The 15755-nt window shown below is 37.9% G+C and overlaps 1 protein-coding gene across 1 annotated transcript in view; it reads left to right on the forward strand.

The window, feature by feature from the left end:
- Positions 1 to 15755, forward strand: part of LOC148442427 (kinesin-like protein KIFC3) — a 448407-nt gene that overhangs the window by 145799 nt on the left and 286853 nt on the right. The window contains exon 13 of the mRNA XM_088463959.1: positions 10287 to 10468. Coding sequence (XP_088320085.1) covers positions 10287 to 10468 — 182 coding nt within the window. The remainder of the gene's footprint in view (positions 1 to 10286; positions 10469 to 15755) is intronic.

Genomic DNA, 15755 nt, shown 5'->3' on the forward strand with positions numbered 1-15755 from the left:
CTGTGTACATGTGTACTGTATGTGTGTACTTGTGTACTGTATGTGTGTGTGTACATGTGTGCTGTATGTACTGTGTGTGCATGTGTACTGTATATGTGTGTACTGTATGTGTTTGTGTGTACTGTATGTGTGTACTGTATATATGTGTACTGTATATGTGTGTGTACATGTGTGCTGTATGTACTGTGTGTGCATGTGTACTGTATATATGTGTGTACTGTATGTGTTTGTGTGTACTGTATGTGTGTGTACTGTATATATGTGTGTACATGTGTACTGTATATGTGTGTGTACATGAGTACTGTGTGTGTACATGTGTACTGTATGTGTGTGTGTATTGTGTGTGTGTGTACTTTATATATGTGTGTACTGTGTGTGTGTGTGTACATGTGTACTGTATATGTGTGTGTACATGTGTACTGTAGGTGTGTACATGTGTACTGTATATATGTGTGTGTGTACATGTGTACTGTGTGTGTACATGTGTGCTGTATGTACTGTGTACATGTGTACTGTATATGTGTACATGTGTACTGTATGTGGACATGTGTGCTGTATGTACTGTGTGTGCATGTGTACTGTATATATGTGTGTACTGTATGTGTTTGTGTGTACTGTATGTGTGTGTACATGTGTACTGTATGTGTGTGTACATGTGTACTGTATGTGTGTGTACTGTATATATGTGTACTGTATATGTGTGTGTACATGTGTACTGTATGTGTGTACTGTATATTTGTGTGTACTGTGTGTGTGTACATGTGTACTGTATGTGTGTGTACTGTATATATGTGTGTACATGTGTACTGTCTGTGTGTGTACGTGTACTGTATATGTGTGTACTGTATGTGTGTGTACGGTATATATGTGTACTGAATATGTGTGTGTATGTGTACTGTATATATGTGTGTGTACTGTATGTGTGTGAACATGTGTACAGTATGTGTGTGTACTGTATATATGTGTGTACATGTGTACTGTGTGTACTGTATATATGTGTGTACATGTGTACTGTATGTGTGTGTACATGTGTACTGTGTGTGTGTACTGTATATGTGTGTGTACATGTGTACTATGTGTGTACTGTATATATGTACTGTATAGGTGTGTGTGTACTGTATATATGTGTGTACTGTATGTGTGTACATGTGTACTGGATGTGTGTGTACATGTGTACTGTATGTGTGTGTACTGTATATATGTGTACTGTATGTGTGTACGTGTACTGTATATATGTGTGTACTGTATGTGTGTGTACATGTGTACTGTATGTGTGTACTGTATATATGTGTGTACTGTATGTGTGTGTACATGTGTACTGTATGTGTGTACTGTATATATGTGTGTACTGTGTGTGTGTACATGTGTACTGTATGTGTGTGTACTGTATATATGTGTGTACATGTGTACTGTATGTGTGTGTACATGTGTACTGTGTGTGTACTGTATATATATATATATATATATATATATGTGTGTGTGTGTGTACTGTATGTGTGTGTACATGTGTACTGTATGTGTGTGTGTGTACTTTATATATGTGTGTACTGTGTGTGTGTGTACATGTGTACTGTATGTGTGTGTACATGTGTACTGTGTGTGTGTACATGTGTACTGTATGTGTGTGTACTGTATATATGTGTGTACATGTGTACTGTATATGTGTGTACGTGTACTGTATGTGTACTGTGTGTGTGTACATGTGTACTGTGTGTGTACGGTATATATGTGTGTACATGTGTACTGTATATGTGTGTACATGTGTACTGTGTGTGTGTGTACATGTGTACTGTATGTGTGTGTACATGTGTGCTGTATATACTGTGTGTGCATGTGTACTGTATATATGTGTGTACTGTATGTGTTTGTGTGTACTGTATGTGTGTGTACTGTATATATGTGTGTACATGTGTACTGTATATGTGTGTGTACATGAGTACTGTGTGTGTGTGTACTGTATATATGTGTGTACATGTGTACTGTATATATGTGTGTGTGTACATGTGTGCTGTATGTACTGTGTACATGTGTACTGTATGTGTGTACATGTGTACTGTATGTGTGTGTACATGTGTGCTGTATGTACTGTGTGTGCATGTGTACTGTATATATGTGTGTACTGTATGTGTTTGTGTGTACTGTATGTGTGTGTACTGTATATATGTGTACTGTATATGTGTGTGTACATGTGTGCTGTATGTACTGTGTGTGCATGTGTACTGTATATATGTGTGTACTGTATGTGTTTGTGTGTACTGTATGTGTGTGTACTGTATATATGTGTGTACATGTGTACTGTATATGTGTGTGTACATGAGTACTGTGTGTGTGTACATGTGTACTGTATGTGTGTGTGTGTACTGTATATATGTGTGTACTGTATATGTATGTGTACTGTATATATGTGTACTGTATATGTGTGTGTACTGTATATATGTATGTACTGTATATGTGTGTGTACATGTGTACTGTATGTGTGTGTACTGTATATATGTGTGTACTGTATGTGTGTGTGTGTACATGTGTACTGTATGTGTGTGTGTACTGTATATATGTGTACTGTATATGTGTGTGTACATGTGTACTGTAGGTGTGTACATGTGTACTGTATATATGTGTGTGTACATGTGTACTGTGTGTGTACATGTGTGCTGTATGTACTGTGTACATGTGTACTGTATGTGTGTACATGTGTACTGTATGTGTGTGTACATGTGTGCTGTATGTACTGTGTGTGCTGTATATATGTGTGTACTGTATGTTTGTGTGTACTGTATGTGTGTGTGTACATGTGTACTGTAGGTGTGTACATGTGTACTGTATATATGTGTGTGTACATGTGTACTGTGTGTGTACATGTGTGCTGTATGTACTGTGTACATGTGTACTGTATGTGTGTACATGTGTACTGTATGTGTGTGTACATGTGTGCTGTATGTACTGTGTGTGCTGTATATATGTGTGTACTGTATGTTTGTGTGTACTGTATGTGTGTGTGTACATGTGTACTGTTGGTGTGTACATGTGTACTGTATTTATGTGTGTGTGTACATGTGTACTGTATGTGTGTACTGTATATATGTGTGTACATGTGTACTGTATGTGTGTGTGTACTGTATATATGTGTACTGTATATATGTGTGTACATGTGTACTGTATATGTGTGTACGTGTACTGTATGTGTACTGTATATGTGTGTGTACTTTGTGTGTACATGTGTACTGTATATATATGTGTGTACTGTATGTGTGTGTACTATGTGTACTGTGTGTGTACTGTATATATGTGTACTGTATATGTGTGTGTACATGTGTATTGTGTACTGTATATATGTGTGTACTGTGTGTGTGTACATGTGTACTGTATGTGTGTGTGTACATGTGTACTGTGTGTGTGTACTGAATGTGTGCGTACATGTGTACTGTATGTGTGTATTGTGTGTGTGTACTTTCTATATGTGTGTACTGTATGTGTGTGTACATGTGTGCTGTATGTACTGTGTACATGTGTACTGTGTGTACTGTATATATGTGTACATGTGTACTGTATGTGTGTGTACATGTGTACTGTATGTGTGTGTACTGTATATTTGTGTGTACTGTATGTGTGTGTACTGTTTGTGTGTACTGTATATATGTGTGTACTGTATATGTATGTGTACTGTATATATGTGTACTGTATATGTGTGTGTACTGTATATATGTATGTACTGTATATGTGTGTGTACATGTGTACTGTATGTGTGTGTACTGTATATATGTGTGTACTGTATGTGTGTACATGTGTACTGTGTGTGTGTGTACTGTATATATGTGTACTGTAGATGTGTGTGTACATGTGTGTGTACATGTGTACTGTAGGTGTGTACATGTGTACTGTGGCATAATTACCACCCACAAACGGCCTCTCCTGTCACTCATTTCACTGGGCTGTCTTTGCTGAGCGAGCTGCAACCGCGCAGAGTAGTTGGCATGCGCGTACGCAAACCATCGGGCCTGAATGAGGTCCATAGTCCTGCATGGAAGCTGAAGTGTGGGGCCCCTGATGTCATCTGCACTGGAGCAGGTGATTGAGGCTGTTGGGCCTCTGCTGCTGCTGTACACTTTGGGCCTGATTCAGACCCGGTCGCTAGCAAGCGATTGCACATTACGGGCGATGTTTGCTAATATGCGCATGCGTTTACATCGCAGTATGCGTGCGCAAACTAGTACGAGCGATCGGTATGTGCTCGCTCGCCCAGCAAAGACAGCCCAGTGGAGTGAGTGACAGGAGAGACCGTTTGTGGTTGGTAACAGGGGCAGGGCAGTAATAACGGGGAGTGGAGTTGCGAACGCAGGCGTGCCCAAGTGTTTTCACTCTGTTATAGAGGCGTGCATAATTAACAGGCAGCGTCATAGTACACGTCACCGGGTTGAATTTTACACTGAGCTGCTCGCAGTGCTTCTGGCAGGATACAGTCAACCGCAAGCGCTGCGGTCAGTTCCGATGGTTGTATATACTTCGTGGAGATGACGTACGCTAGTAGGCGGCTAAAGACAGGCTGGTGGGCGTCAGGAAACACATAGTGATCACACGCCAAGACATAGTGGGCGTGCTTATGCCTTCCCGTGCGATCGCCTGCCTTGACGTTACTTAACTGAATTATTCATACGCTGGGAGCGAGCAGGTCTGAATTAGGTCCTATATGTGTGTGATGGGACTTTATTACATCTACTTTCTTTGCTGATTGTCCTGAGTTATGATCCTGCATTCCTCTCTGAGGAGGGCGTAAGTGTGAGACACACACATACAGTACACACATATATACAGTACACACACATACAGTACACATGTACACACACATATACAGTACATACATATATACAGTACACACACATATACAGTACACATACATATACAGTACACACACATATACAGTACACACACAAACAGTACACATGTACACACACATACAGTACACACAAATATACAGTACACATATATACAGTACACACACATACAGTACACATGTACACACACATACAGTACACATATATACAGTACACACACAGTACACATGTACACAGTACATACAGCACACATGTACACACACATACAGTACACACACACAATACACACATACAGTACACATGTACGCACACATACAGTACACACACACAGTACACATGTACACACACACACACACAGTACACATGTACACACACACACATACAGTACACATGTACACACACACAGTACACACATATATACAGTACACACATACAGTACACATGTACACACACACAGTACACACACATATACAGTACACATATATACAGTACACACACAGTACACATAGTACACACACATACAGTACACACATATATATACAGTACACATGTACACACACAGTACACACACATATACAGTACACAGTACACATACAGTACACGTACACACATATACAGTACACATGTACACACATATATACAGTACACATATATACAGTACACACACAGTACACATAGTACACACACATACAGTACACACATATATATATACAGTACACATGTACACACACAGTACACACACATATACAGTACACAGTACACATACAGTACACATACAGTACACGTACACACATATACAGTACACATGTACACACATATATACAGTACACATATATACAGTACACACACACATACAGTACACATGTACACACATATATACAGTACACACACAGTACACATGTACACACACACATATATACAGTACACATGTACACACCAACAGTACACATGTACACACACATATACAGTACACATATATACAGTACACACACACATACAGTACACACAAACACATACAGTACACACATATATACAGTACACATGCACACACAGTACATACAGCACACATGTACACACACATACAGTACACATGTACACACCTACAGTACACATGTACACACACATATACAGTACACATATATACAGTACACACACACATACAGTACACACAAACACATACAGTACACACATATATACAGTACACATGCACACACAGTACATACAGCACACATGTACACACACACATACAGTACACATGTACACACACAGTACTCATGTACACACACATATACAGTACACATGTACACACATATATACAGTACACACACATACAGTACACACACACATACAGTACACACATATATACAGTACACATGCACACACAGTACATACAGCACACATGTACACACACATATACAGTACACATATATACAGTACACACACATACAGTACACACAAACACATACAGTACACACATATATACAGTACACATGCACACACAGTACACACATATATACAGTACACATGCACACACAGTACATACAGCACACATGTACACACACACATACAGTACACATGTACACACATACAGTACACATGTACACAGTACATACAGCACACATGTACACACATACAGTACACATGTACACACACACATATATACAGTACACATGTACACACCTACAGTACACATGTACACACACATATACAGTACACATATATACAGTACACACACATACAGTACACACAAACACATACAGTACACATGTACACACATACAGTACACATGTACACAGTACATACAGCACACATGTACACACATACAGTACACATGTACACACACACATATATACAGTACACATGTACACACCTACAGTACACATGTACACACACATCTACAGTACACATATATACAGTACACACACACACAGTACACATGTACACACACACACATACAGTACACACATATATAAAGTACACACACACACAATACACACACATACAGTACACATGTACACACACATATACAGTACACATGTACACACATATATACAGTACACACACATACAGTACACACAAACACATACAGTACACACATATATACAGTACACATGCACACAGTACATACAGCACACATGTACACACACATACAGTACACATGTACACACACACACAGTACACGTGTACACACATACAGTACACATGTACACACATATATACAGTACACACACAGTACACATGTACACACACACAGTACACACACACATACAGTACACGTACACACATATACAGTACACATATATACAGTACACACACATACAGTACACATGTACACACACACACACATACAGTACACATGTACACACATACAGTACATACACACACATATATATATATATATATATATATATATATATATACAGTACACACACAGTACACATGTACACACACATATAGTACACACATATATACAGTACACACACATACAGTACACATGTACACACAGTACACACACACATATATATATATATTATATATATAGATACAGTACACACACAGTACACATGTACACACACATACAGTACACATGTACACACATATATACAGTACACACACATACAGTACACATGTACACACACACAGTACACATATATACAGTACACACATACAGTACACATGTACACACACATACAGTACACACATATATACAGTACACGTACACACATATATACAGTACACATATATACAGTACACACACATACAGTACACATGTACACACACATATCCAGTACACATGTACACACATACAGTACACACATATATACAGTACACACACACCTATACAGTACATATATACAGTACACACATACAGTACACACACAGTACACATGTACACACACATATACAGTACACACACATACTGTACACATGTACACACACAGTACACATGTACACACACATACAGTACGTACACACACACATTGTATATATATATACACACAGTACACACACACAGTACACATGTACACACACATACAGTACACATGTACACACATATATACAGTACACACATACAGTACACACAGTACACATGTACACACATATATACAGTACACACACATACTGTACACATGTTCACACACATACAGTACACACACATATATACAGTACACATACAGTACACATGTACACACATATTCAGTACACATATATACCGTACACACACACATACAGTACACACATATACAGTACACATGTACACACACAGATATACAGTACACACATACAGTACACATGTACACACACATATACAGTACACATATATACAGTACACACACATACAGTACACATGTACACACACATACAGTACACATATATACAGTACACACACATACAGTACACACATATATACAGTACACATGCACACACAGTACATACAGCACACATGTACACACACACACAGTACACATGTACACACATATATACAGTACACACACATACAGTACACATGTACACACACACAGTACACATATATACAGTACACACATACAGTACACATGTACACACACATACAGTACACACATATATACAGTACACGTACACACATATATACAGTACACATATATACAGTACACACACATACAGTACACATGTACACACACATATCCAGTACACATGTACACACATACAGTACACACACAGTACACATGTACACACATATACAGTACACACACATACTGTACACACACAGTACACACACACATTGTATATATATATATATATATACACACAGTACACACACACATACAGTACACATGTACACACACATACAGTACACATATATACAGTACACACACATACAGTACACACATATATACAGTACACATGCACACACAGTACATACAGCACACATGTACACACACACATACAGTACACATGTACACATATATACAGTTACAGTGTATTTATTACTCACTGACACATTTCCCAGGTCACCCAGCAGGTGCACAGGTGTAATCATTACTCACTGACACATTTCCCAGGTCACCCAGCAGGTGCACAGGTGTAATCATTACTCACTGACATTTCCCAGGTCACCCAGCAGATGCACAGGTGTAATCATTACTCACTGACACATTTCCCAGGTCACCCAGCAGGTGCACAGGTGTAATCATTACTCACTGACACATTTCCCAGGTCACCCAGCAGGTGCACAGGTGTAGTCATTACTCACTGACACATTTCCCTGGTCACCCAGCAGGTGCACAGGTGTAATCATTACACACTGACACATTTCCCAGGTCACCCAGCAGGAGCACAGGTGTAATCATTACTCACTGACACATTTCCCAGGTCACCCAACAGGTGCACAGGTGTACTCATTACTCACTGACACATTTCCCAGGTCACCCAGCAGGTGCACAGGTGTATTCATTACTCACTGACACATTTCCCAGGTCACCCAGCAGGTGCACAGGTGTAATCATTACTCACTGACACATTTCCCAGGTCACCCAGCAGGTGCACAGGTGTAATCATTACTCACTGACACATTTCCCAGGTCACCCAGCAGGTGCACAGGTGTAATCATTACTCACTGACACATTTCCCAGGTCACCCAGCAGGTGCACAGGTGTAATCATTACTCACTGACACATTTCCCAGGTCACCCAGCAGGTGCACAGGTGTAATCATTACTCACTGACACATTTCCCAGGTCACCCAGCAGGTGCACAGGTGTAATCATTACTCACTGACACATTTCCCAGGTCACCCAGCAGGAGCACAGGTGTAATCATTACTCACTGACACATTTCCCAGGTCACCCAACAGGTGCACAGGTGTACTCATTACTCACTGACACATTTCCCAGGTCACCCAGCAGGTGCACAGGTGTATTCATTACTCACTGACACATTTCCCAGGTCACCCAGCAGGTGCACAGGTGTAATCATTACTCACTGACACATTTCCCAGGTCACCCAGCAGGTGCACAGGTGTAATCATTACTCACTGACACATTTCCCAGGTCACCCAGCAGGTGCACAGGTGTAATCATTACTCACTGACACATTTCCCAGGTCACCCAGCAGGTGCACAGGTGTAATCATTACTCACTGACACATTTCCCAGGTCACCCAGCAGGTGCACAGGTGTAATCATTACTCACTGACACATTTCCCAGGTCACCCAGCAGGTGCACAGGTGTAATCATTACTCACTGACACATTTCCCAGGTCACCCAGCAGGTGCACAGGTGTAATCATTACTCACTGACACATTTCCCAGGTCACCCAGCAGGTGCACAGGTGTAATCATTACTCACTGACACATTTCCCAGGTCACCCAGCAGGTGCACAGGTGTAATCATTACTCACTGACACATTTCCCAGGTCACCCAGCAGGTGCACAGGTGTAATCATTACTCACTGACACATTTCCTGTGTCGTTGGTCAGGGAATATCCGTGTTCTGTGCAGAGTGAGGCCGCACACAGACCCCGGTGATGAGGAAGGTTCTGCAGTCTCCGCCATAATCACAGATGTCAACAACGACACCACACTCTCCGTGATTTATAAAGGGAAGGAGAGGAACTTTGAGCTGGACAAAGTCTTCTTACCTCAAGCCACACAGGAAGAGGTATGATTATTACTACACAGGAAGAGGTATGATCATTACTACACAGGAAGAGGTATGATTATTACTACACAGGAAGAGGTATGATTATTACTACACAGGAAGAGGTATTATTATTACTACACAGGAAGAGGTATTATTATTACTACACAGGAAGAGGTATGATTATTACTACACAGGAAGAGGTATGATTATTACTACACAGGAAGAGGTATGATTATTACTACACAGGAAGAGGTATGATTATTACTACACAGGAAGAGGTATTCTTATTACTACACAGGAAGAGGTATTCTTATTACTACACAGGAAGAGGTATTCTTATTACTACACAGGAAGAGGTATGATTATTACTACACAGGAAGAGGTATTATTATTACTACACAGGAAACGCTATTATTATTACTACACAGGAAGAGGTATTATTATTACTACACAGGAAGAGGTATGATTATTACTACACAGGAAGAGGTATGATTATTACTACACAGGAAGAGGTATGATTATTACTACACAGGAAGCGCTATGATTATTACTACACAGGAAGAGGTATGATTATTACTACACAGGAAGAGGTATGATTATTACTACACAGGAAGAGGTATGATTATTACTACACAGGAAGAGGTATGATTATTACTACACAGGAAGAGGTATTATTATTACTACACAGGAAGCGCTATGATTATTACTACACAGGAAGCGCTATGATTATTACTACACAGGAAGAGGTATGATTATTACTACACAGGAAGAGGTATGATTATTACTACACAGGAAGAGGTATGATTATTACTACACAGGAAGAGGTATGATTATTACTACACAGGAAGCGGTATTCTTATTACTACACAGGAAGAGGTATGATTATTATTACACAGGAAGCGTTATTATTATTATTACACAGGAAGAGGTATTATTATTACTACACAGGAAGCGTTATTATTATTACTACACAGGAAGAGGTATGATTATTACTACACAGGAAGAGGTATGATTATTACTACACAGGAAGAGGTATGATTATTACTACACAGGAAGAGGTATGATTATTACTACACAGGAAGAGGTATGATTATTACTACACAGGAAGAGGTATGATTATTACTACACAGGAAGCGGTATGATTATTACTACACAGGAAGAGGTATGATTATTACTACACAGGAAGAGGTATGATTATTACTACACAGGAAGAGGTATGATTATTACTACACAGGAAGAGGTATGATTATTACTACACAGGAAGCGCTATTATTATTACTACACAGGAAGAGGTATTATTATTACTACACAGGAAGAGGTATGATTATTACTACACAGGAAGAGGTATGATTATTACTACACAGGAAGAGGTATGATTTTTACTACACAGGAAGAGGTATGATTTTTACTACACAGGAAGAGATATTATTTTTACTACACAGGAAGCGTTATTATTAATACTACACAGGAAGCGTTATTATTTTTACTACACAGGATGCGGTATTATTATTACTACACAGGATGCGGTATTATTATTACTACACAGGAAGAGGTATGATTATTACTACACAGGAAGCGCTATTATTAATACTACACAGGAAGAGGTATTATTATTACTACACAGGAAGAGGTATGATTATTACTACACAGGAAGAGGTATGATTATTACTACACAGGAAGAGGTATGATTATTACTACACAGGAAGAGGTATGATTATTACTACACAGGAAGAGGTATGATTATTACACAGGAAGAGGTATTCTTATTACTACACAGGAAACGCTATTATTATTACTACACAGGAAGAGGTATTATTATTACTACACAGGAAGCGTTATTATTACTACACAGGAAGAGGTATGATTATTACTACACAGGAAGCGTTATTATTATTATTACACAGGAAGAGGTATGATTATTACTACACAGGAAGCGTTATTATTATTACTACACAGGAAGCGTTATTATTATTACTACACAGGAAGCGTTATTATTATTACTACACAGGAAGAGATATTATTATTACTACACAGGAAGAGGTATTATTATTACTACACAGGAAGCGTTATTATTATTACTACACAGGAAGAGGTATGATTATTACTACACAGGAAGAGGTATGATTATTACTACACAGGAAGAGGTATGATTATTACTACACAGGAAGAGGTATGATTATTACTACACAGGAAGAGGTATGATTATTACTACACAGGAAGCGCTATTATTATTACTACACAGGAAGAGGTATGATTATTACTACACAGGAAGAGGTATGATTATTACTACACAGGAAGAGGTATGATTATTACTACACAGGAAGAGGTATGATTATTACTACACAGGAAGAGGTATTATTAATACTACACAGGAAGCATTATTATTATTACTACACAGGATGCGGTATTATTATTACTACACAGGAAGAGGTATGATTATTACTACACAGGAAGAGGTATTATTATTACTACACAGGAAGAGGTATTATTATTACTACACAGGAAGCGCTATTATTATTACTACACAGGAAGAGGTATGATTATTACACAGGATGCGGTATTATTACTACTACACAGGAAGAGGTATGATTATTACACAGGAAGAGGTATTATTATTACTACACAGGAAACGCTATTATTAATACTACACAGGAAGAGGTATTATTATTACTACACAGGAAGCGCTATTATTATTACTACACAGGAAGAGGTATGATTATTACACAGGATGCGGTATTATTACTACTACACAGGAAGAGGTATGATTATTACACAGGAAGAGGTATTATTATTACTACACAGGAAACACTATTATTAATACTACACAGGAAGAGGTATTATTATTACTACACAGGAAACGCTATTATTAATACTACAAAGGAAGAGGTATTATTATTACTACACAGGAAGCGTTATTATTATTACTACACAGGATGCGGTATTATTATTACTACACAGGAAGAGGTATTATTATTACTACACAGGAAGAGGTATTATTACTACTACACAGGAAACGCTATTCTTATTACACAGGATGCGCTATTCTTATTACTACACAGGAAGAGGTATTATTATTACTACACAGGAAGAGGTATTATTATTACTACACAGGATGCGGTATTATTATTACTACACAGGAAGAGGTATTATTATTACTACACAGGAAGAGGTATGATTATTACTACACAGGAAGCGCTATTATTATTACTACACAGGAAGAGGTATTATTATTACTACACAGGAAGAGGTATTATTATTACTACACAGGAAGCGCTATTATTATTACTACACAGGAAGAGGTGTTATTATTACTACACAGGAAGAGGTATTATTATTACTACACAGGAAACGCTATTCTTATTACACAGGATGCGCTATTCTTATTACTACACAGGAAGAGGTATTATTATTACTACACAGGAAGAGGTATGATTATTACTACACAGGAAGATGTATTATTATTACTACACAGGAAGAGGTATTATTATTACTACACAGGAAGCGCTATTATTATTACTACACAGGAAGCGCTATTATTATTACTACACAGGAAGAGGTATTATTATTACTACACAGGAAGAGGTATTATTATTACTACACAGGAAGCGCTATTATTTTTACTACACAGAAAGAGGTATGATTATTATTACACAGGAAGAGGTATTATTATTACACAGGAAGATGTATTATTATTACTACACAGGAAGCACTATTATTATTACTACACAGGAAGAGGTATTATTACTACACAGGAAGAGGTATTATTATTACTACACAGGAAGAGGTATTATTATTACTACACAGGAAGAGGTATGATTATTACTACACAGGAAGAGGTATGTTTATTACTACACAGGAAGCGCTATTATTATTACTACACAGGAAGAGGTATGATTATTATTACACAGGAAGAGGTATGATTATTACTACACAGGAAGAGGTATGATTATTACTACACAGGAAGCGCTATTATTATTACTACACAGGAAGAGGTATGTTTATTACTACACAGGAAGAGGTATGTTTATTACTACACAGGAAGCGCTATTATTATTACTACACAGGAAGAGGTATTATTATTATTACACAGGAAGAGGTATGATTATTACTACACAGGAAGAGGTATGATTATTACTACACAGGAAGCGGTATGATTATTACTACACAGGAAAAGGTATGATTATTACTACACAGGAAGAGGTATTATTATTACTACACAGGAAGAGGTATGATTATTACTACACAGGAAGAGGTATGATTATTACTACACAGGAAGAGGTATGATTATTACTACACAGGAAGCGCTATTATTATTATTACTACACAGGAAGAGGTATGATTATTACTACACAGGAAGAGGTATGATTATTACTACACAGGAAGAGGTATTATTAATACTACACAGGAAGCATTATTATTATTACTACACAGGATGCGGTATTATTATTACTACACAGGATGCGGTATTATTATTACTACACAGGAAGAGGTATGATTATTACACAGGAAGAGGTATTATTATTACTACACAGGAAGCGCTATTATTAATACTACACAGGAAGAGGTATGATTATTACTACACAGGAAGAGGTATGATTATTACTACACAGGAAGAGGTATTATTATTACTACACAGGAAGAGGTATTATTATTACTACACAGGAAGCGCTATTATTATTACTACACAGGAAGAGGTATGATTATTACACAGGATGCGGTATTATTACTACTACACAGGAAGAGGTATGATTATTACACAGGAAGAGGTATTATTATTACTACACAGGAAACGCTATTATTAATACTACACAGGAAGAGGTATTATTATTACTACACAGGAAGCGCTATTATTATTACTACACAGGAAGAGGTATGATTATTACACAGGATGCGGTATTATTACTACTACACAGGAAGAGGTATGATTATTACACAGGAAGAGGTATTATTATTACTACACAGGAAACACTATTATTAATACTACACAGGAAGAGGTATTATTATTACTACACAGGAAACGCTATTATTAATACTACAAAGGAAGAGGTATTATTATTACTACACAGGAAGCGTTATTATTATTACTACACAGGATGCGGTATTATTATTACTACACAGGAAGAGGTATTATTATTACTACACAGGAAGAGGTATTATTACTACTACACAGGAAACGCTATTCTTATTACACAGGATGCGCTATTCTTATTACTACACAGGAAGAGGTATTATTATTACTACACAGGAAGAGGTATTATTATTACTACACAGGATGCGGTATTATTATTACTACACAGGAAGAGGT

Source organism: Taudactylus pleione, unplaced genomic scaffold (assembly GCF_031769625.1).
Source record: "Taudactylus pleione unplaced genomic scaffold, aTauple2 ptg001525l, whole genome shotgun sequence".
Taxonomy (NCBI): domain Eukaryota; kingdom Metazoa; phylum Chordata; class Amphibia; order Anura; family Myobatrachidae; genus Taudactylus; species Taudactylus pleione.